The sequence below is a fragment of the Pleurodeles waltl genome, chromosome 6, assembly GCF_031143425.1.
Source record: "Pleurodeles waltl isolate 20211129_DDA chromosome 6, aPleWal1.hap1.20221129, whole genome shotgun sequence".
NCBI classification, from domain to species: Eukaryota; Metazoa; Chordata; class Amphibia; order Caudata; family Salamandridae; genus Pleurodeles; species Pleurodeles waltl.
Window position 1 is genome coordinate 1,422,387,179 of NC_090445.1, and position 22,345 is coordinate 1,422,409,523.

Below are 22,345 nucleotides of genomic sequence, written 5' to 3' on the forward strand. Positions count from 1 at the left end.
GCTACAGCTACCTCTAGATAGCCTAAGCTGCTAGAACACTGCCTACATTTCACAAATAAGGGATAACTGGACCTGGTATAAGGTGTAAGTACCTTAGGTACCCACCACGAACAAGGCCAGCCTCCTACACTCTTTCACTTTGACTGAAAAGTGCCTGTTTGTCAACTCGCCAGAAGGGGTGAGTAGGTCCTTAAAATAGCTCGACCTAATAAAATATCACTCTCCAGAGTGGGCTAGTAGATTTTCTTAGCCCCGATTGTCCTTTTTGCACAGCCTAGGCTGCTTGGACTGTTTACATTGATTGCATAATTACTGGGTTCCAAGGAAGCTTTCATGCTTTGCTAGTGCAAACAAGAAACAAAGGCCTTCTCATTCCCATAGCTCATGTGAGTAGCGAGTCAGCAGTCATAGCATGTGGATAATTTGGTGCCCAAGCTGCAAGAGACAAATCACTTTAGACTTTGTCTGAGGACACAGATGGAAGTCTACCATATTTCAGTTTTGCTGACAAAGCCTGCACATTCATACTCTTAGGTGTGTGCACAGATGTGGATGGTCTGTAGGTGCTTTTTAGTTGTTGCTGATAAATCAACTTGGTACATTAAACAAGTGGTCCTGTCGGAAACTAGCAAATTCATGCAACCAATATTTCTTAACAGGGAAATTAAAAGAAAAAAGAAAACCCATCCAGAGGGACACCTACTTTAATACATATATTATGGTGCAAGTACATGAAAATATCTCTGTACACTGTACTATAAATTACTCCAAAATGTGCAGAAAGGGAACAAACTGCTTGTACACAGCAGGAGAAGGTTTTGTAAATTACACATCCAGAACACGTTTTTCAAGGTGCTGTTATATGTGATGATAATAAAAAGGAGGCAAAGTGAAATATAACAGTTACCTAGGATCACACAGTTTTGTCCCACTGAGGAAGCTGGGGTTAATCTCCAGTTTCCTGGCTTCACGGTGTGCAATTCAGCCTCTAAAAGTTTTCAGTCAAAAGTTAATGCTTTGTCTTTAGTTCTTGGTGCATGAGGTTGGAGTGTGGGTGGTGGACACAAGTCACACGGGGCTTGGTTTGTTTTGGTCTCGAGAATCCAACACCGCACCCTGCTGAGCCAGAGCCATTCATCTGACTCATGCTTGGCTTGAACCGTTGGAGTTCGCTCACCTCCATCACATAATGACAAGGGTACAAAGGCATGGGAAAGGTATGACACAACTAGCATCAAACAGTTTGCAGCAGGAGGACCAACACTACAGTGCAAGGCTGCCTGTTTCAGAGCATGGACTATGAGCCTGGATGTTTTCTCCCCCTTATTTAAATTATTGGTGGTTTACTGTCCTCTTTTCTTATTACATGCTTACTATCAGTGTTTAATTTGATTTAAATTCCCCCTATCACTCTTGAAAAAAGAAACTTATTCAGAGTGTTTATCCAGTAATATATAATTTGTCGCTGGGGAGGCCAGGATTTATGTTTCTGTAGTTTCCATCTTGCTCATTACACAACTCCTGTTTTCAGGACCCAAAAGTAACTACATGGAGTTATATTCCCAGATGACTTCTATAAAAGCCTTTTATCTTAAACTGGCACTTGTACAACACTCAAAATTAGCTGAAATTTGATCTTTTGTCCATATTGAATCCTCTTATTACATACCATACAGCATACTCTCTTGAGCTGGCAATATTGATTACTAGAAAGCCATTTGAAACGTTCCAGTGATGGCTGAAACAAAAACAGCGATGGGTGTCATTCTCTTATAGTACCTAGCCACTTTTATTAGTTGGTTTGAGCATTTGTAGACTGCACTAACACCCGGGAGGTTAACCTAGCGCTATTTGCTGTAAGCCATGCTCTGGACCAGTACTGTTTTTGTTTCGTACATGGCAGACCAAATGCAACCCTGTCTGAGATCTCCCACTAAAGGGAAATTTCTACCCAAACTTATCATTGGGCGCTCACCAGAGAGATACTTTGTCAGTTGGGTGGTATATGGATCAATGCCACACAAAGTGTATCCCTTCAACTTGGAGCGACTGCTAGCAAAGCAACAATCAGTTTGGTTGGTTGTATTCGCATACAGAGGGGTTGGGCTTAGTAGATTAAACCCAGCCATATCCAGATCAACCATGCTCCTCCTCCAGTGTCAGTCCAACCTGAACTGCCAATCCAGTTCCTCTTTTGAACAGACACACCAGCTGCTGATTAGGTCTCTTCAGTCTAGTACTGCTTTGGTGGCATAGTGAGCATGTCACACATTATCTACATACTCTTGGCCTTTTCTGGCATTACATCAAAACACAAAAGGCAATCTGGAGGAATGCTTGCAGTTTGTCTAATCACTGGCAAATTTAAGGCACGCAGACAATGGGACATTCATTCAATTTGAATGTCACACAAACTCCAAGTGTAATGAAGTCTCTTCAGTTAGAACGTTTTCCAGATTGGCTAATCCTACTCTTAGATCCTATGGTGTGTGGAAAAATTATATACCACTGGTTTCAACTTTTAGGCTATTCTTTTGCACAAAATTAGCATCATATTGACCGATGGTGTACTGAATAATGGTATAGACACCTGAATGCTTACAAGAGAACTAAGTCTGCAAAATAAAAACATTTTGCCACAGGACCTCCACCCTGGCACAGTTTAGCAGTCAGCAGATTGGCCTATTTATTCCTCGACTGGATGAGGAACTGCATTAAATTGCCTGTGAAGGATGTGCACAGTATCAGTTTAAAAAACAAACAAAAAAACAGTGTCCATTCAAATTTTGTCTCAAACTGGACCCTTTGGTTTTAGGGCATGCATGGTCATCTATTCTGCTAAGTTTGTTTTGTTGAATACTGCACCATTACCTAGCCCCATACTTTCTCTGAACCCAGCTAAACTCTGCCTCTGTTCTTTACCCTCCTTCGATCCCATGTCATGTAATGTCATTTTGTCCATAGCTGTGCTGAGTAGTTTTTCTTGAACCTCAAGAGAAATCTATTCAATACTAGCTTTTCTGTTCAGTTTAGTTGCTTCTGAGTTGATATTGACCAAAAAGTATGTCCTTTTAAAAATAAATACTAAAATATAAAGCAATATGTGAATTTGTGTTTCAAGTATTCCCTGTGTTAGGGAAGCGGTTGTGTGACTAATATGGGAATGGGATCTGGGGCATGACGGATGATAATAGTGGATTCTGACCAGCCATACCCATCTTTGAGTCTTAATGGCCTTTTAGGAAAACTATTTTGTTTTTCTATGCATAGGCACAATCATACCTGATAGCAGATAGAAAGTTAGGCAATGCTCGATTAACCATTAAGTAAAATAAAATAAGCGCATGCTTATGCCATCAAGGGAAGAGGATGCCCCACACACATTTTCCATTGTCTGATTTACCATAGACCACATGGAGCAAAACTGCAAATGGTGCAGCTGAACCAGGTTCCACAAAAAGGGGCTCTCGCAAATTAAAAACAAAAATACATATAATAATTAAAAATAATAAAATAGTAATAAGAGGTTAATGACATTCACTATGGGAATGCAACAAAATTAGAATTGGGTAACTGCCACGCAATGTGAAATAAAAAATGTGCAGATCTGTATGGACTGTTATCTGACCAACTGTGTACTTCACGAGATGAATTTGAAAGCAACTACAAACCAAATGCTACCAGATGTTGACCAATGCTATCTTACATGGGACCTCAAACTCACAAATGTATCCTAGAGAAGCTACACAATGACTGGGATGCGGCACCAGAAGTATGTCTGAATACTAGAGAAAAAATTTAATATCGCCATCTTTTACAAAATAGTTGACAAACGTGAAACTGAGATGAGAGGAAGAGGAGAGATACAAAGAAATAGCAGAGAACTTTTCTTTGCTAAGTGATGTGTCACATAATGTCACTTCATCTACTGAAATTGAAAGGTATTCTCTTGTCAAGAGCTCATTGATGCATACCCAGAGGACTTGGACACCACTTTCTCAACTGAGCTTAAGCAGTTTTACTTGTGTCATAAGTTATGTGCCACAACAAAATGTAAATACAAGGCTCAGTCATGCTGAACATTCTAAAATAATTGTAGAATACCTTTTGAGTGTGTTTTTCCAAAGGTAGACGTTTGCTTTAAATATTCATAAAATTAATAGTCTCAATTTGTTCACCAGAGGCTTCATTTTGTCAGTTGAAGTATATTAAGAATCCCGACAGAATAGTGGTGCAACAAGGCAGGCCGGATGGCTTCTCTATTAATTATAGAAGCAGATGTGTTATGTAATATTAGTTTTGAGGATCTGATCAAAGACTTTGAAATTGGAAAAAGTAAGAGTAACATTTTCTAATGTAAATAGTGGAGGTATTCAAAAATGAATATTTTCCATCTTACTGTAAGTTTTATTTTAAAAAAAAAACACATTTTATTTTACTGTTGTATTGTTTAATATTTGGAGTGTGTGTATGTATGTGTATATGTGTGTGTGTGTGTATATATATATATATATATATATATATGTGTATATATATATATATATATATATATATATATATATATATATATATATATATATATATATATATATATATACACCAGAATCTTTTAAGTGCTTGGGGCCTCCAAAGGTCTTAATCCGACCCTGAATTTGGGCCTGCAACTTTTACTAGCCTGAGCTTTATTTCCAGTGCCTTCTGTCCTTCCCACTTTGTGAACTTGGCCAACTCACACCGGTACCTCAGTTATGCAATCAGCTAATGTGATCTACAAATGAACGTCTAGAAGTAAAATAAATGACTGCAAAACCAGAGCTATTTCTGTCCTGCATCAAGTTGACCTCAAAATGCCTGGATGTACTTTGCTGAATGGTCATTAGGTAACGAGATGTGGGCAAAGTCTCTGCATACAAACGTACATGTAAGCAAAATAAAAAATGTCTCAGATGCACTGCTATGTACAGGGCTGCAAGCCTCTACACAGCAGCATTTGTAGTCCCAACGATCTAAAGAGGTGACTGATCTTCCATGAGTCTTGATCCTGGATCTTGCTCTTGACCATATTATGCAATGATGACCCAATTCTGCTTAACGTTTTACATATCCAGTCTCCTAACGTTGTCTAAATGGTGGTATCAAGTACCATCTTACAAGGCCTTTTTTACATAGACAATACACTTAAGGTTTCTCTGCTGACATTTTAGTAATGGGTCAGCCCATTTAATCTAGGTAATCTTTTCACTACTTGCAGTGGTGTTTTGCATGTTTACTTTAACCTAAAAAGTAGTCTACTTATATGACCAGGATGGTGGTGGTAGTCTTATTTATTTATTTAATGATTATGGCGCATATTTGTAAAAATAAATAGCTGTATGCTTGCCTAGGGTAGATGTTTGCGCTTTGCTGATGCTTGTTTATCAGTTTCCAATGTTCTTCATTGAGCTGATAAAATGTACAGTTGAATTAGATCTCCATGTTGCCTTTCACTCTGTTCCCCACACTGTTGGTCAATCCTGTTGCGTTTGATTCCTCCCTCCCTCCTTGCTCTAAAAATTTAAGGAGGCCATTCCTTTCTGCTGGCTTGTATCTGGGTACATTGGTGAACTACTTTGCTGTCCGTGGGACTATTATTTATCAGTAGTGTTTTTGTTGACGTTCCTTGTTTAACCACGGTTTTGCATTCAAAGTGGTTACTCAGTCGCCTGAATTTGCAAACCATTGTTGCATTTAACTGTGTATATGTGTGTGTATATAGATATGTTCGATGGCATGTGTAGCTGCAGATAACACATGCTGTGCATTATCCTGCCATCTAGTGTTGGGCTCGGAGTGTTACAAGTTGTTTTACTTCGAAGAAGTCTTTTCGAGTCTCGAGATCGAGGGACTCCTCCCCTTTCGGCTCCATTGCGCATGGGCGTCGACTCCATCTTAGATTGTTTTCTTTCCGCCATCGGGTTCGGACGTGTTCCTCTTCGCTCCATGTTTCGGTTCGGAAAGTTAGTTAAATCTCGGAAAATTCGACGGTATTGTTTGCGTTCGGTATTGGGTTAGTAATAGCAGATCGACACCGAAGAAGAGCTCCGGTAGCCCTTCGGGGCTTCCACTCCCCGACGGGGCCTGGTTGGCCCGACCGCGTGCGTCTTCAAGGCTCATGGAACGGACCTCATTCCGCTTCTGCCCCGAATGCCACAATAAGTATCCTTATACAGACCAGCATTTGGTCTGTAATTTGTGTTTGTCCCCCGAAAACAAAGAGGATACCTGCGAGGCCTGTCGGGCATTTCGGTCGAAGAAGACGCTACGGGACCGGAGAGCTTGAAGGCTTCAAATGGCGTTGACGCTGGCAGGACAACACGACGTCGAAGAGGAGGAGACTTTCTTCATTCCTGACTCGGACGAGGCCGAAAGTGAGCAGCCGGCGAGGCAACAAACCGTGAGTAAAACTGCCCCGGCCAAAACTCACACAAAGATAATGAAAGCCCAGGGGACGCCACCGCCGCCAGGCCATGGCTTAACCCGTAAGCACGGTGACCAACCATCGGCACCGAAAAAGGGCGCACACGTGTCGAAGACATCCGACTCAGTCTAGATACCGGCACAGAGTATACTCGGCACGAGATACTGGCTCCGACCAAACTCGGCACCGAGATATCGGCTCCCCGAAACCGAACAAGGTGGCTTCGGAGCCGAAAAAGACTGCGGAAAAGGTTCTGGTGCCGAAACACCCAGCCTCGGAGCCGAAACAGAGCTCCTATTCAGAAGAACAAGGCCTTTCATCACAACTACAAGGCCATAAATTTGGACAAGAATTAGAGATGGGAGAGACAGAATATACACAGAAGGCTCCATATTCAGAAGGACACAGGGAAAATAAGAACTCTTCCCCCAATTAAAATGAAACGGAAACTCGCTTTCCAAGAAACAGAAAAACAGCCAAAAGCAAAAGTGGCTAAAGAAAAAACTCCACCACGTTTTTCGACCACAGCCATCGCCACAGCACTCACCACAACTGTCACCAATTGCAACACCCCCAATGATGCAATCACCAACGCACACAGGGATGAGCCAAGATGACCCAGATGCATGGGATCTATATGATGCACCAGTATCTGACAATAGTTTGGATTGCTACCTGGCAAGACCATCACCACCAGAAGACAGTACTGCTTACATGCAGGTGGTGTCCAAAGCAGCTACTTTTCACAATGTAGCACTGCATGCAGAACCTATAGAGGATGACTTTTTATTCAATACCCTGTCATCAACACACAGCCAATACCAGAGTCTGCCTGTGTTACCAGGCATGTTAAAACACGCGAAACAGGTGTTTCAAGACCCCGTCAAAGGCAGAGCCATCACACCTAGGGTGGAGAAGAAATACAAACCTCCCCCTACGGGCCCTGTGTACATCACGCAACAACTAACACCTGACTCCGTGGTAGTAGGGGCAGCCCGGAAAAGGGCAAACTCACAGACTTCTGGGGATGCACCACCACCCGACAAAAAGTCGAAAGTTTGATGCAGGGGGAAAAAGGGTTATAGCACAAGCAGCCAATCAATGGCGTATTGCCAATTCCCAAGCTTTTTTGGCAAGATATGACCGGGCTCATTGGGACAAAATGCAGCATTTCATTGAACATCTTCCCAAAGAGTTTCAAAAGCGTGCACAACAAGTGGTGGAGGAGGGCCAAAGTATCTCCAACAACCAGATAAGATCGGCTATGGACGCAGCGGACACAGCCGCCAGAACAGTGAACATGGCGGTCACTATCCGAAGACACGCATGGCTACGCACCTCCGGATTTAAGCCAGAGATCCAGCAGGCTGTGCTTAATATGCCTTTTAATGGACAACAGTTGTTTGGGCCGGAGTTGGATACAGCTATAGAAAAGCTAAAGAAAGACACGGACACGGCAAAGCCATGGGTGCGCTTTACTCCCCACAGAGCAGAGGCACCTTTAGGAAGCCACACTTTAGAGGGGGGGTTTCGAGCCCAAAGCACAGAACCTTCAACCTCACAGACCAGACCCACATACCAGGGCCAATACTAAAGAGGAGGTTTTCGGGGTCAATATAGGGGTGGACAGTTTCCTAAAACAAGAGGGAAATTCCAAAGCCCAAAAACCCCACAAACTAAACAGTGACTCCAATGTCACAAACCGCCAACACAACACCAGTGGGGGGGGGAGACTCACAAATTATTACAAAAATTGAGAAGACATAACTACGGACTCGTGGGTCCTAGCCATTATCCAACATGGTTATTGCATAGAATTCCTATGATTACCACCAAATGTGCCTCCAAAAGCACACAACCTGTCCAAACAGCACTTGGATCTATTACAACTAGAAGTCCAAGCGTTATTAGAAAAAGAGGCAATAGAACTAGTGCCCAACCATCAGAAAGGAACAGGTGTTTAGTCCCTGTATTTTCTAATACCAAAAAAGGACAAAACCCGGAGACCCATCTTAGATCTCAGAACACTAAACCTTTACATCAAATCAGATCACGTTCACATGGTGACACTTCAAGACGTGATTCCCTTGCTCAAACAACAAGACTACATGTCAACATTAGACCTCAAGGATGCTTACTTCCATATACCCATACATCCTTCTCACAGGAAATACTTAAGGTTTGTAATCCAAGGAGTACACTACCAATTCAAAGTGTTACCATTCGGGATAACAACAGCACCAAGGGTATTTACAAAATGCCTTGCAGTAGTAGCTGCACATATCAGAAGACAGCACATACATGTATTCCCGTACCTATACGATTGGTTAATAAAAACCAGCACTCAGAAACAGTGTCTTCAACACACAATACGTCATAGAAACCCTTCACAAGCTAGGGTTCTCAATAAACTACCTAAAATCACACTTACAACCATGTCAAATACAACAATACTTAGGAGCAACAATCAACACAGAAAAAGGGATTGCCACTCCAAGTCCACAAAGGGTACAAGCATTCCAAAATGTAGTACAAAGCATGCACCCAAATCAACAGTATCAAGTAAGGTTTGTGATGAAACTTCTAGGCATGATGTCTTCATGCATAGCCATTGTCCCAAACGCAAGGTTACACATGCGACCCTTACAACAGTGTCTAGCGACACAATGGACACAAGCACAGGGTCAACTTCAAGATCTAGTGTTGATAGACCGCCAAACACACTCCTCGCTTCAATGGTGGAATCCTATAAATTTAAACCAAGGGCGGCCTTTCCAGGACCCAGTGCCTCAATACGTGATCACAACAGATGCTTCCATGGTAGGGTGGGGAGCACACCTCAACCAACACAGCATCGAGGGACAATGGGACACTCCACAAAGACAACTTCATATAAATCAACTAGAACTACTAGCAGTGTTTCTAGCATTGAAAGCATTTCAACTGTTAATAGCTCACAAACACATTCTTGTCAAAACGGACAACATGACAACAATGTATTACCTAAACAAACAGGGAGGGACACTCATCACAGCTGTGTCTCTTAGCACAAAAGATTTGGCATTGGGCGACTCACAATCACATTCGCCTAATAGCACAATACATCCCAGGAATTCAAAACCAGTTGGCCGACATTCTCAGTCGAGATCACCAACAGATACACGAATGGGAACTTCATCCCCAGATACTGCAAACCTACTTTCAAAACTGGGGAACACCGCAAATAGACCTATTCGCAACAAAAGAAAACGCAAAATGCCAAAACTTCGCATCCAGGTACCCACACCCTCACTCCAAGGGCAATGCGTTATGGATGAGTTGGTCAGGGATATTTTCTTACGCTTTTCCCCCTCTCCTTCCGTATCTAGTAAACAAATTGAGTCAAAACAAACTCAAACTAATACTAATAGCACCAACTTGGGCTCGCCAGCAATGGTACACAACACTACTAGACCGGTCAGTAGTACCTCATATCAAGCTACCAAACAGTCCAGATCTGTTAACTCAACAAAAACAGATCAGACACCCGAATCCAGCATCGCTCAATCTAGCAATCTGGCTCTTGAAGTCTTATAATTTGGACATCTAGACCTTACACAAGAATGTATGGAGGTCATTAAACAAGCTAGGAAACCTACTACAAGACATTGCTACGCAAATAAATGGAAAAGATTTGTTTATTACTGTCATCATAATCAAATTCAACCACTGCATGCGTCAACAAAAAACATTGTAAGCTACTTATTACACTTACAAAAATCTAAGCTAGCTTTTTCATCCATTAAAATACATCTCACAGCAATTTCTGCTTATCTGCAAATTACACATTCAACATCACTCTTTAGAATCCCAGTCATAAAAGCATTTATGGAGGGTCTAAAAAGAATCATTCCCCCAAGAACACCACCAGTTCCTTCATGGAATCTCAATATTGTATTAACACGACTCATGGGTCCACCATTTGAACCCATGCACTCTTGTGGGATGCAATACTTAACATGGAAGGTGGCCTTCCTAATAGCTATCACATCTCTTAGAAGAGTAAGTGAAATACAAGCATTTACCATACAGGAACCCTTTATACAAATACACAAACAAAGTGGTTCTACGCACAAATCCAAAATGTTTACCAAAAGTTATATCACCGTTCCACTTAAATCAAACTGTGGAACTCCCAGTATTTTTTCCACAACCAGACTCTGTAGCTGAAAGAGCGTTACATACATTAGACATCAAAAGGGCACTAATGTATTACATTGATAGAACCAAACAATTTAGCAAAACAATTGTTTGTTGCTTTTCAAAAACCTCCTGCAGGAAATCCAATATCCAAACAAGGCATTGCCAGATGGATAGTTAAGTGTATTCAAACCTGCTATGTGAAAGCTAAGAGACCTGCCTATTACACCAAAGGCACACTCCACTAGAAAGAAAGGCGCCACAATGGCCTTTCTAGGAAATATACCCATGACAGAAATCTGTAAAGCAGCCACATGGTCTACGCCTCATACATTCACGAAACATTACTGTGTGGATGTGTTAACAGCACAACAGGCCACAGTAGGACAGGCAGTATTACGGACATTATTTCAAACAACTTCAACTCCTACAGGCTAAACCACCGCTTTTGGGGAGATAACTGCTTACTAGTCTATGCACAGCATGTGTATCTGCAGCTACACATGCCATCGAACGGAAAATGTCACTTACCCAGTGTACATCTATTCGTGGCATGAGACGCTGCAGATTCACATGCGCCCTCCCACCTCCCCGGGAGCCTGTAGCCGTTATAAGTTGATAAAAATAGACTTGTACATTTGTAAATATATATCACTTTTAAACACATTATGTACATACATACTTACTCCATTGCATGGGCACTATTACTATATACACAACTCCTACCTCACCCGCTGCGGGGAAAACAATCTAAGATGGAGTTGACGCCCATGCGCAATGGATCCGAAAGGGGAGGAGTCCCTCTATCTCGTGACTCAGACTTCTTCGAAGAAAAACAACTTGTAACACTCCAAGCCCAGCACTAGATGGCAGGATAATGCACAGCATGTGAATCTGCAGCGTCTCATGCCACGAACAGATGTACACTGGGTAAGTGACATTTTCTATATATATACTAGAACTAAATCTCCATGTTTTCCAACCTTACCGTATTGCCCACTTCGGCATACTTTTTTTTTTTTTAAGGTCTTTAATACGATGCAGTGTGACACAAGTATTTGTTTAAAACTTTTAAACTTCGAAAAACTGATTCCAACATACACATTGCCATAGATTTCTTGCTTCATATTTAATGGGATCAGCAAGCCGTAATTAAAGCCACTAGAATTATTTTTCCACAGTCTGTCATGGGTGCATATATAGCCTTTGACTTCTTAGGGGCGAGTACAAAGTGCTCTGCCCCTCTTCTAATCTCTTTAGGGCAGAGGTTTTCAAACTGGGGGGGCCTCAAGTGATCCCGGGGGGCGCCAAACTCTGGCCAAAAGAAATATTATACAGATAACATGCCTTTGTTTTAAGCAGAAGCATGTTATTGCAGTTATAAAAAGGTAACAGTACTTAACTGTAATGTTTAAATAGGTTTAGACATATTTAAACATTGCCCTCTTTCTAAAATAATTGTGAAAAATTCTGAGGGGGGGCCCAATGGTTTTTATTTTTCAATTTGGGGGGTGCTGCCTTAAAAAAATTGAAGACCACTGCTTTAGGGGGATGTTAACCACGCCCATGTTACGTCAGTCATTTTCGTTTGTTCTTGTGCTTGCCTTTCAAAATCCACTTGTTTTCATTCGTGAAGCCATGCATACGTCATGCCTTTTCCAGTGTTTAGCCCTAGGGAGCACCAGTAAACTACTGGAAACATACGAGGCTTGATGTTTTCCATATGGTTTCTGGGTGACTTTTTCTCTTTATTTCGCAGAGCGCAGTGCGATCACGCACAATTTGTGTTTTATTGTATTTTTCCTCCATTTAATGTGGCAAGAAAAGTCAGGTTAGGAGTTTACAACGCTAATAGCTCTAACTCAACGTAATGCGAGACCCGTTGAATTTGCAAATGCTTGTGTTTTTTTTTTGTGTGTTTTTTTTTTTTTTTTTTTTTTTTTTTTTTTTTTTTTTTTTTTTTTTTTAAAGCTGTAGACCACATTGATCCAAACTGAATAAGTATACCTGTGATTTACTGTCGGTTTCACAAAATTCATGATCACTGGCTAAATATATAAACTTAAAATAAGCAATTTACTTCAAAATTCGTTGTTTTAATAAGTTTGTCTGCATCTTTACATGCTTAGTTTGTTGAGAAGCATCCCCCACATGGTAATTTAGAACAGTTAGAGAAATAATCTGCTGTTGGCTTAGCTTTTGAGTAACTAAACCAAATTCTGCCAAAATCTTGCCGTCCACCCCTGCATATAGTTTTTGGTATGATATGTTTAAGCTTTCATTAAAAAAAAAAAACTCCAAACATCCAACTGTTTTGTTGTTGGATTTTGAGGGGCGATTAGCATTGTAAAAAAAAAAATGTATTTATGTATTCTTATATTTTGCATAGTTGTCAAGCCCGGAAGGAGTCTAGTGTCATCGGTGCTATTGCCTACTACATTTTTTTTTTAATGTGCTCGGGAGAGTCCGTGTGTTTTTAAACGCCTGCTTTGTTTTGAACTGTTTGTGATTGGTGGGATGGGGAGGATGGGCTCAGTTGGCCTGAAGAAGAGGCAAGACCCTGCTGCCTGGTATAATGGAGAGTTTGGTCGTCTGTGATGCGCTGCCAAGTTTAAGGCCCCTGTCCTTGTGATGTGTCAAGCGCTGTAAACCGATGACAAAACAGGAGCAGTGCTCTATCGTGAAAGTGAATCAAAGTAACGAAGTCTTCATAACAGGAAATATTCCTTTCCAGTCTGCGTGGATTAGAACACCAAACGAAGCGGTGAAATGTTAAATAAGATGTACGTACAACTTGGTCTGGGTTATACATCCTGGAAGTAGTGGGGCCGGCTGTAAGGTGCTGGTTTGTGTAACTTTGCTTGTCCTGCGGGGGCAATCTGGTTTCGGCTGCTTTGGTTTCCAAGAGTACATCTTAAATTGTAAATCAGTTGAGGGGTAGCCTCTGCAGAGGGCAGGGAGTAAGTACAGACGCCAGGGGGCGGACTTTTTCACTGAAAGGATAAAGTGTGGGGTCAGTAAACCGATTAGACTTGAGTAATGGGGTCAGGCCCCTGCAGGCAGTAAGGGCTACCTTGTTCACATTTTCTCTGTCAAGGAGAGGTTTTCCATACATCCCCTGCCATTTTCTCTAGCAGGAGCTTGATTGAGTCGTGCAGGCATCTCCACTTAAAACTTCTAACACCTCTCAATCACGCTGTCTTGACTATTGGTGTGGACAGGCCTCCACGAGCGCAAACAGGACGGTAAATACAAGCGCATGTTCAAAATCTCTTCTTTTTGATCTGTTAAATGTTGGCACAGGCGAAGTTTTTTTTTCGCATTATCTGTGGGTAAACGTGCCAATAATGTGACTAAAAGCCTTAAAGTGAGGTGGTCGTATTGTTAGTGATGAGAAGACATCTTCCCTGACATTTAGGCACATTAAAATAGGTCATCGTGAATGTCAAACCGCAGCTCTGTTGAAAAGTAAGTAGCCCCTGAAAAATATGCCTACTGTGCTGCAAAGTGCAACGGCTAATACCATAAACTCTCAGCAATCGTGCTGAGATGTGCTTGTCCTACAGTCACATTAAATAAGTAACAGTGCTCCAGAAGGACACTTGTTCTATTCTTCTCGAGTCACAGAGAAGAGCCTGCCTCTCTGAAAAGGCAGGACGTGTCTGACTTTAGGCGCAGAACATCCCCAGTTGAATTTTAAGTCACTCAGCAAAGGATGACACTAATGCAGAACTGATGTGAGGTTTCACCACAATTTCACGAAACATTTTCAGGTTCTTCTTAAAACACTTATCTTTTTTTAGGGGCAAGCGCAAAGCGCTCTGTCCCCTGCTGTAATTTCTTTGGGCTTCTAACCACGCCAATGTCACGTCAGTCACTTTCATGGGTTTGTGGGCTTGGCTTTTAAAATCCGCTTACTTTCATTAGTGAAAGGAATGCATACGTCGTGCTTTTTTCCGGTGTTTAACCCTCCTCAAGCGCTCTGACCATCTACCGAAAACATACGAGGTTCGATGTTTTCAGTTTGGTTTCTGGACTACTTTTTCTCATTATTTTGCAGTGCGATCTCGCTGGGCAGTAATCAGGCGCTTTGCATGACATCAATCCTGTTACATAGGTAATTGCACTTTTGCTGGTTACATAGGTAATTGCACTTTTGCTGGTTACATAGGTAATTGCACTTTTGCTGGTTAGATAGATAATTGCACTTTTGCCGATAGGTTTCACTGCAAGCAAACGTTTATTTCCCTTTGTGTGTTTGCTGATTGTGGCCGTTGGCTTGCTTATGTGAAACTTACTTTTCAGTTTATGTGGCAAGAAAAGTCCGGTTAGTAGTTTACAACGCTAATAGCTCTAACTCGAGCAACCCCAAGACCCATTGCCTTGCAAATGCTTGTTTTTTTAGATGATAAACAAGTTAAACCTCCCACATCCACGAGTGACTTTAGACAGTTTTGTTTTTCCCTTTGACCAAATCAACTCCGAAAATGAAATACATTTTTCTGTTAAAAATACAAAATAGTGTGATATGGTGTTAACTGAAAGACAGTTCTAACCTTCTCTGATTAGTGGTAATTTAGTTTGAATGAATCCAACCCAGTATGCAATGACTGATCCAAATCCTTACATGCTTATTATGTAGAAAGTATGCATTTTAACAGATTTTCTTGCACATCTCCTCTTAGGTGTTCAGTAAATTTGAATTAAAAAATCTGACTAATTTAAACATACCTGGCTACAATTAAAACGACAGTGATGCAAATCAATTCAGAAACAGTCTGTGGCTACTCTGTGTCCCACATAGGGGATATTGTGAAGCCGACAAAGCATTATGTAAATTGTTTGCATTTGTACTGTGTATATGTCAGTATCTCGAAGGAAATCTGGACCTTGCTTTAGTCATGTGTTTTCTGTACCCCACTACTCCCCCCCCCCCCCCCCCCCCCCCTTCTCCAGTATTATCGGTAATCAGGTCTGTGTTCTGTAGGTTTTGGACTGGTGAAGTTGGACGTGAAGACAAAGTCTGCGAGCGGAGTGGTGAGTTTCTTTGTTTTAACAATGTGTTGTACCTATAATACCTCTAATTGTGAAAGCCTCTTCCTGCTAGGTCTTGGTAGACTATTTTTAGCACTATTTGTGGTTTGGACTTATGTGGGTGCCGCCGCACACGCACACACGCTGAAGGCTTTCCCCCAAATCGCACCCAGAGTGTTGCAAAGTCCTGCTGTATTTTTGGCATGCGCTTTGGTGGGTGGGTGGCTACTGTGCACGTAATGCCTGAATGAGCTGACTACTGTGGCTTTTTGCATGCAATGGCGGCTGCTTTTTGCTTGACTTTGGAGGCTGTGCTTGATCCAAGCAATTTTAGTTAGGGGAGGGGACTCTTGCTGTATACTTCTCTTGGGATCTATGAAATACTTGGCCCGAACTGTGGTGGAAGTGTACGACCTACTACTTGCTGGGATGCCTTTGGTTTGAAAGGAGTAGGGGTGGGTGCTAGTGGGGCAGCTGTCAAGTAATTGTCCTGATCAACGGAACTCCTGTCCTAGCTTCCCTTTTTTTGTAAGTGCATTTAACATGCTTTTGTTGTTTTTGTCAGGAATTCACAACGTCTGGCTCTTCAAACACTGACACTGGGAAAGTTAATGGAAGCTTGGAGACGAAGTACAAATGGGCTGAGTATGGCCTGACCTTCACTGAGAAATGGAATACCGACAACACTTTAGGCACGGAGATAACAATTGAGGATCAGGTAACACAAGTTAGCTCTGACCATTATCTTTTGTCTATTCACAGTAGAAACCTGCTAAGCTCTCTCTATCCTTTCACAGATTGCCAAAGGTTTGAAGCTCACGTTCGATACTACCTTTTCCCCCAATACTGGGTAAGTTTTAGTAAACTGTTCTCACAGATTTTGATGCATACCTTTCCCACCTACCTCTGATTTCTGTACCTACCTGTGGTGGTCAAACTTTGAGCTGTCCTGCTTGCAGGTTATCAATTTTCAACATAGAAGTTGACTGAGTTCTGTCCTAAATTTCCAAACCTCTTGACCATCCTTTGAAGCTGCTGGAATGCCTGTACTTTAATTTGTAGTTTTCATATGCTCTTAAGTAGATGTATGGCTTTCTGCAAAAGGTCTATCCCTCTTCATAGATTCTAGATGCAGGAGTGTATTAATGATGACTGTTAGATTAACCTCAGCTGTATTTTTCAGGTTTTTGTTTTTTTCGCATCAGTTATACTGGCATGTTTTCACACTTTTCCATGTCGAGAAGCAGTTGTCAGTCTGCCTTACTGCTTTTGGGCATTAACTTTGAACCGTGCAAAAATTAGTGTTTTTGTGCACGGAGGAACAATTGCTTTAACCCCTTCGCTGCCAGGCCTTTTCCCCCTCAGGTGCCAAGCCTTTTTTTTGGCTATTTGGGGCAGTTTGCGCTTAGGCCCTCAACTTTTTGTCCACATAAGCTACCCTCGCCAAATTAGCGTCCTTTTTTTTAAACATCCTAGGGATTCTAGAGGTACCCAGACTTTGTGGGTTACCCTGAAGGAGACCAAGAAATTAGACAAAATACCGTGGAAATTTCGTTTTTTAAAAAAAAAATTGAAAAAAAGGGCTGCAGAAGAAGGCTTGTGGTTTTTCCCCTGAAAATGGCATCAACAAAGGGTTTGCTGTGCTAAAATCACCATCTTCCCAGCTTTCAGGAACAGGCAGACTTGAATCAGAAAATCACATTTTTGGCATTTTACTGGGACATACCCCATTTTTACTATTTTTTTGCGCTTTCAGCCTCCTTCCAGTTAGTGACAGAAATGGTTGTGAAACCAATGCTGGATCACAGAAAGCTAAACATTTATGAAAAGTAGACAAAATTCTGAATTCAGCAAGGGGTCATTTGTGTAGATCCTACAAGGGTTTCATTCAGAAAACAGCTGAAATAAAAAAATATTGAAATTGAGGTGAAAAAAACAGCCATTTTTCTCCACGTTTTACTCTAACTTTTTCCTGCGATGTCAGATTTTTGAAAGCAATATACCGTTACGTCAGCTGGACTCTTCTGGTTGTGGGGATATATAGGGCTTGTAGGTAAATCAAGAACCCCAGGTACCCCGAGCCAATAAATGAGCTGCACCTTGCAATGGGTTTTCATTCTATACCTGGTATACAGAAATTCATTTGCTGAAATATAAAAAGTGAAAAATAGGTATTAAGAAAACCTTTGTATTTCCAAAAAGGCCACAAGATAAGGTGTTGAAGCAGTGGTTATTTGCACATCTCTGAATTCTGGGGTCCCCATACTAGCATATGAATTACAGGGCATTTCTCAAATAGAAGTCTTTTTTACACACTGTCTTACATTTGGAAGGAAAAAATGTAGAGAAAGACAAGGGACAATAACACTTGTTTTGCTGTTCTGTGTTCCCCCAAGTCTCCCGATAAAAATGGTACCTCACTTGCGTGGGTAGGCCTAGCGCCCGCGACAGGATATGCCCCAAACACAACGTGGACACAACACATTTTCAGAAAGAAAACAGAGCTGTTTTTTACAAAGAGCCTAGCTGTGGATTTTGGCCTCTAGCTCAGCCGGCACCTGCGGAAACCTAGCAAACCTGCACATTTTTGAAAACTAGACACCTAGGGGAATCCAAGATGGGGTGACTTGTGGGGCTCTGACCAGGTTCTGTTACCCAGAATCCTTCGCAAACCTCAAAAGTTGGCTAAAAAAACACGTTTTCCTCACATTTTGGTGACAGAAAGTTCCGGAATCAGAGGAGCCACACATTTCCTTGTACCCAGCGTGCCCCCAAGTCTCCTGATAAAAATGATACCTCACTTGTGTGGGTAGGCCTAGCGCCCGCGTCAGGAAATGCCCCAAAACGCAATGTGGACACATCACATTTTTTTAAAGAAAACAGAGGTGTTTTTTGCAAAGTGCCTACCTGTAGACTTTGTCCTCTAGCTCAGCCGGCACCTAGGGAAACCTACCAAACCTGTGCATTTTTGAAAACTAGAGACCTAGGGGAATCCAAGATGGGGTGACTTGTGGGGCTCTGACCAGGTTCTGTTACCCAGAATCCTTTGCAAACCTCAATTTGGCTAAAAAAACACGTTTTCCTCACATTTTGGTGACCGAAAGTTCTGGAATCAGAGAGGAGCCACAAATGTCCTTCCACCCAGCGTTTTCCCCCCCAAGTCTCCCGATAAAAATTATACCTCACTTGTGTGGGTGGGCCAGGTGCCTGCAACAGAATAAGGCCAAAAACTTGTAGAGATAGAGGGGATAGCACAGCAAGTTGATAAGGACATATTCTTTTATACATCTTTAGGCTGACTCTGCTTTGGGGACCCACACAAGTGGGGTGTCATTTTACTTGGGAGACTGAGGGGAACGCTGGGGAGTAGGAATTTTGTGCTGGAGCGGTGATCGTACAAACAAAAGTCAGGAAAATATGCTTTTTTAAGCAAATTTTGCGGTTTGCTGAGGCGTCTGCGTTAGAAAATGTTGGGGGATCCACGCAAGCCACTTCTCCCTGCACTCCTTGGGATGTCTAGTTTAAAAAAATGTCTGGGTTTGGTAGGTTTCCCTAGATGAAGGCCACACCCAGGACCAAAAACACAGGTGGCCCCTCCCCCCCCCACCTCCCCCCTCCCCCAAACACAGGTAGTTTTTTTTTTAATATATCATTTTGATGTGTCCACATACGTCTGTGATGTGCCAAACACTAAAATTGTGAAAAGAAACGCACTTAGGTTATGTGAAAAAGACCCCTCACCCACCAACCAAGTTGGTGGCATGCTTCATCATCGGGGTCCCACCTAAGACACCTAGCGTGTCAAGTGTGCTGCGACGCCTGATTACAGCGGAGCAGGTTTTGTCATTTGTACCACACATACTGGTTGGATTTGGCACGAGGCTGAGTGATAGTTCAGTAGATCAAATTTAATTAACAAGAGATTTCACAAAAGTGAAATGCGCTGGTAATAACTGAAAGGCCAAAAAACTGAACCAGTGACTCACAGCTCGTGAGCTGTAAAGCCACGACAAGGCACCAACCGCTTTACAGTCCATTCACACACCTTTCATACATGACATGCACAAGACCATTCACGCCGCCAGCCACGGACCCAGCACATTACAAGACTCATCGACAGACAGCGCCAGTCAAGGGCCCATCACTTTCATACACCCACATGCCTGATACAGCAATCACACCAGCTGATGAGTGTGTGGACTGGCGTTTGGCTGGCACCGCCAGCCAAGCGCCACCCCACGCACACCGCCAGCCAAGCGCCACCCCACACATACCATCCCTGTTTTTGTCTTTTTTTATACAACAAAGAAACCACTAATCATAAATAAGTACAAAACTACAAACACAAAAGCTCTAACTGAATACATGACTAATGCCAACCGTGAAAGTGAACATATAAAAATATAACACAGCAGTTTACGCTCACGGAATTTCCCAATAATTCTTCTGTGTGTGGTAGCTCCTGAAACAGCCACCCACACACAGCCCAGGCTTTGAAGGACAGTCAGGGCAGTACATCCTAGTCTCCTTCCTGATACCTCTTCGAGCACAGACTCTACATCTCTTAGCAGGAAAGTTTTTTTTGGGCTGTCGGAGGAATGTGCTCAGCAAAGTGGTGATCTTTCAATCTAGCCACATCCTCCACCACTGCTTCTCTAGGAACTCTTGCCTGTTCCAGCACAACAAGGCTAGCTATGATAGACTCCTGAAATTTCACAAATGTCATCCTTGACTCTGGTGAACTATCCTTGAACACAACAAAAGCAATAAAAGTTGCCAAGTGGAACAAGTGAACCGCTAATTTCTTATACCACACATGACTTACGAGCAGCAGTGTAAGGTTCTAACGTCTGATCTACTCTATCAACACCACCCATGTGCTTATTCTAGTCTTAAGATGCACACAGGTTTGCACACTTCGGCAACCTGACCCCAAACAGCCACAGGTGAAGTACTCCTCATGGATGGTGCTTAGCATGTATACATCCCTCTTGTCTACAAATTTCAGAGCTAGCAGCTCATCATTCCGCAAGGCACTGCACTGTCCCTTAAGTTTTTTACAGACAAGCTCTCTTGGATAGCCTTTCCGATTAGAGCGGATTGTGCCACAAGCAACCGTGTCCACTCTGAACAACTCCTTGAACAACTGAACTCCAGTGTAGAAGTTATCTACATATGAATGGTGACCTTTGTTGAACAGTCGTCTACCAAGTTCCCACACAATTTTCTCACTAACTCCAAAAGTGGGTGGACAACCAGGGGGGTCAATATTGGAATCCCTACCAGTGTAGACCCGGAAATTATAAACATATCCTGTACTACTTTCAGACAGCATATACAATTTAATTCCATACCGTGCCCTCTTGCTAGGAATGTACTCCCTAAAAACCAATTGACCCTTGAACAGGACCAAAGACTCATCTACAGATATTTCTTTCCCTGGAACATAGATCTCTGAAAACCGATCTACCAAATGATCAAGGACAGGTCTAATCTTAAAAAGACTGTCAGAATCAGGATGATCTTGTGGCAAGGCTAAAGCATTATCTACAAAATGCAACAACATCCGAAGAAGCAGCTCATACCGGTTACGACTCATGATGGCAGGAAATATAGCAGTTGCCATCAAGGGACTAGTAGACCAATATGAAGACAGCAATGGCTTCCTTATCAGCCCCATCAAAAAAGTTAAACCCAAGAACTTTTTCAACTCTTCCAGATTTGTGGGAATCCACCGGCTAGCTCTAGAGTGTGGCCTAAGTCTGGCAGCATTGTCCCTCAAAAACTGCTCTGCATACAAATTAGTCTGCTCAACAATCTCTTCCAAAAATATATCGTCCATAAACCACTCAAAAAAAGTTGACGGGCAAAAAGTTTTCCGTATTAACTCCACACCCTGGAAAACCAGTAAACGCAGGCAACTGTGGCTGCTCCATGTTTGGTGCAACCCACGTGTCAGGTCTTCCAATGGGAAGCCTTTTAGCCGCTGGCTCCTGCACCATCGGCACATCACTGTCCTCCTCTAAAACAGGCCCTTCATCAGCACTGAGAGTGGCTTTGTCATCAGATAATTCATCTCGGACAGAAAATTAACTTCCAGAATCCTGCACTTCCTCCTCTGCCTCAGATGCAGAGTCACTCATATTCATGGTCAGAAGATGACTCAAAAAGCACACTAACAACCTGCTGAGCGGTCATCCTACGGCTAGCCATGATCCTTCCTACAAAAAGTAACTGGACAAATACACCACCAACAACCAGCACTGTGTAAGATAAGTAAAAAAGTGTAGCTTTATCACTAAGAGTTATAAACTCAAAAACTATACTGCTCACTTGCCTGAAAAAGCTTGACTCCCCAGCAACTACTCTGCACAGCCACAGCAATCACCAATGATATCCCACTAAAAAGAGAAAGAAAAAAAAGCAAATTAGACATAAGACAACACAATAATCATTGTGCATAAATCTAAGGACAATTTCACACACAATCCTGCATTCAGTACACCACCTACAAACATGTCATTCATGCATGGCAAGAATACACATTTGGAGTAAATTTATGTTCGATGGCATCTGTCGCTGTAGATACGCATGTTCTGCAATAGCTCGCCATCTGGTGTTGGGCCGGAGTGTTACAAGTTGTTTTTCTTCGAAGAAGTCTTTCGAGTCACGGGA

The 22,345-nt window shown here is 42.2% G+C and overlaps 1 protein-coding gene across 2 annotated transcripts in view; it reads left to right on the forward strand.

The window, feature by feature from the left end:
* Positions 1–22,345, forward strand: part of VDAC2 (voltage dependent anion channel 2) — a 118,562-nt gene that overhangs the window by 36,401 nt on the left and 59,816 nt on the right. For both annotated transcript variants that reach the window (XM_069240792.1, XM_069240793.1), the window contains exons 3-5: positions 15,624–15,673; positions 16,236–16,388; positions 16,468–16,520. In XM_069240792.1, coding sequence (XP_069096893.1) covers positions 15,624–15,673; positions 16,236–16,388; positions 16,468–16,520 — 256 coding nt within the window. The remainder of the gene's footprint in view (positions 1–15,623; positions 15,674–16,235; positions 16,389–16,467; positions 16,521–22,345) is intronic.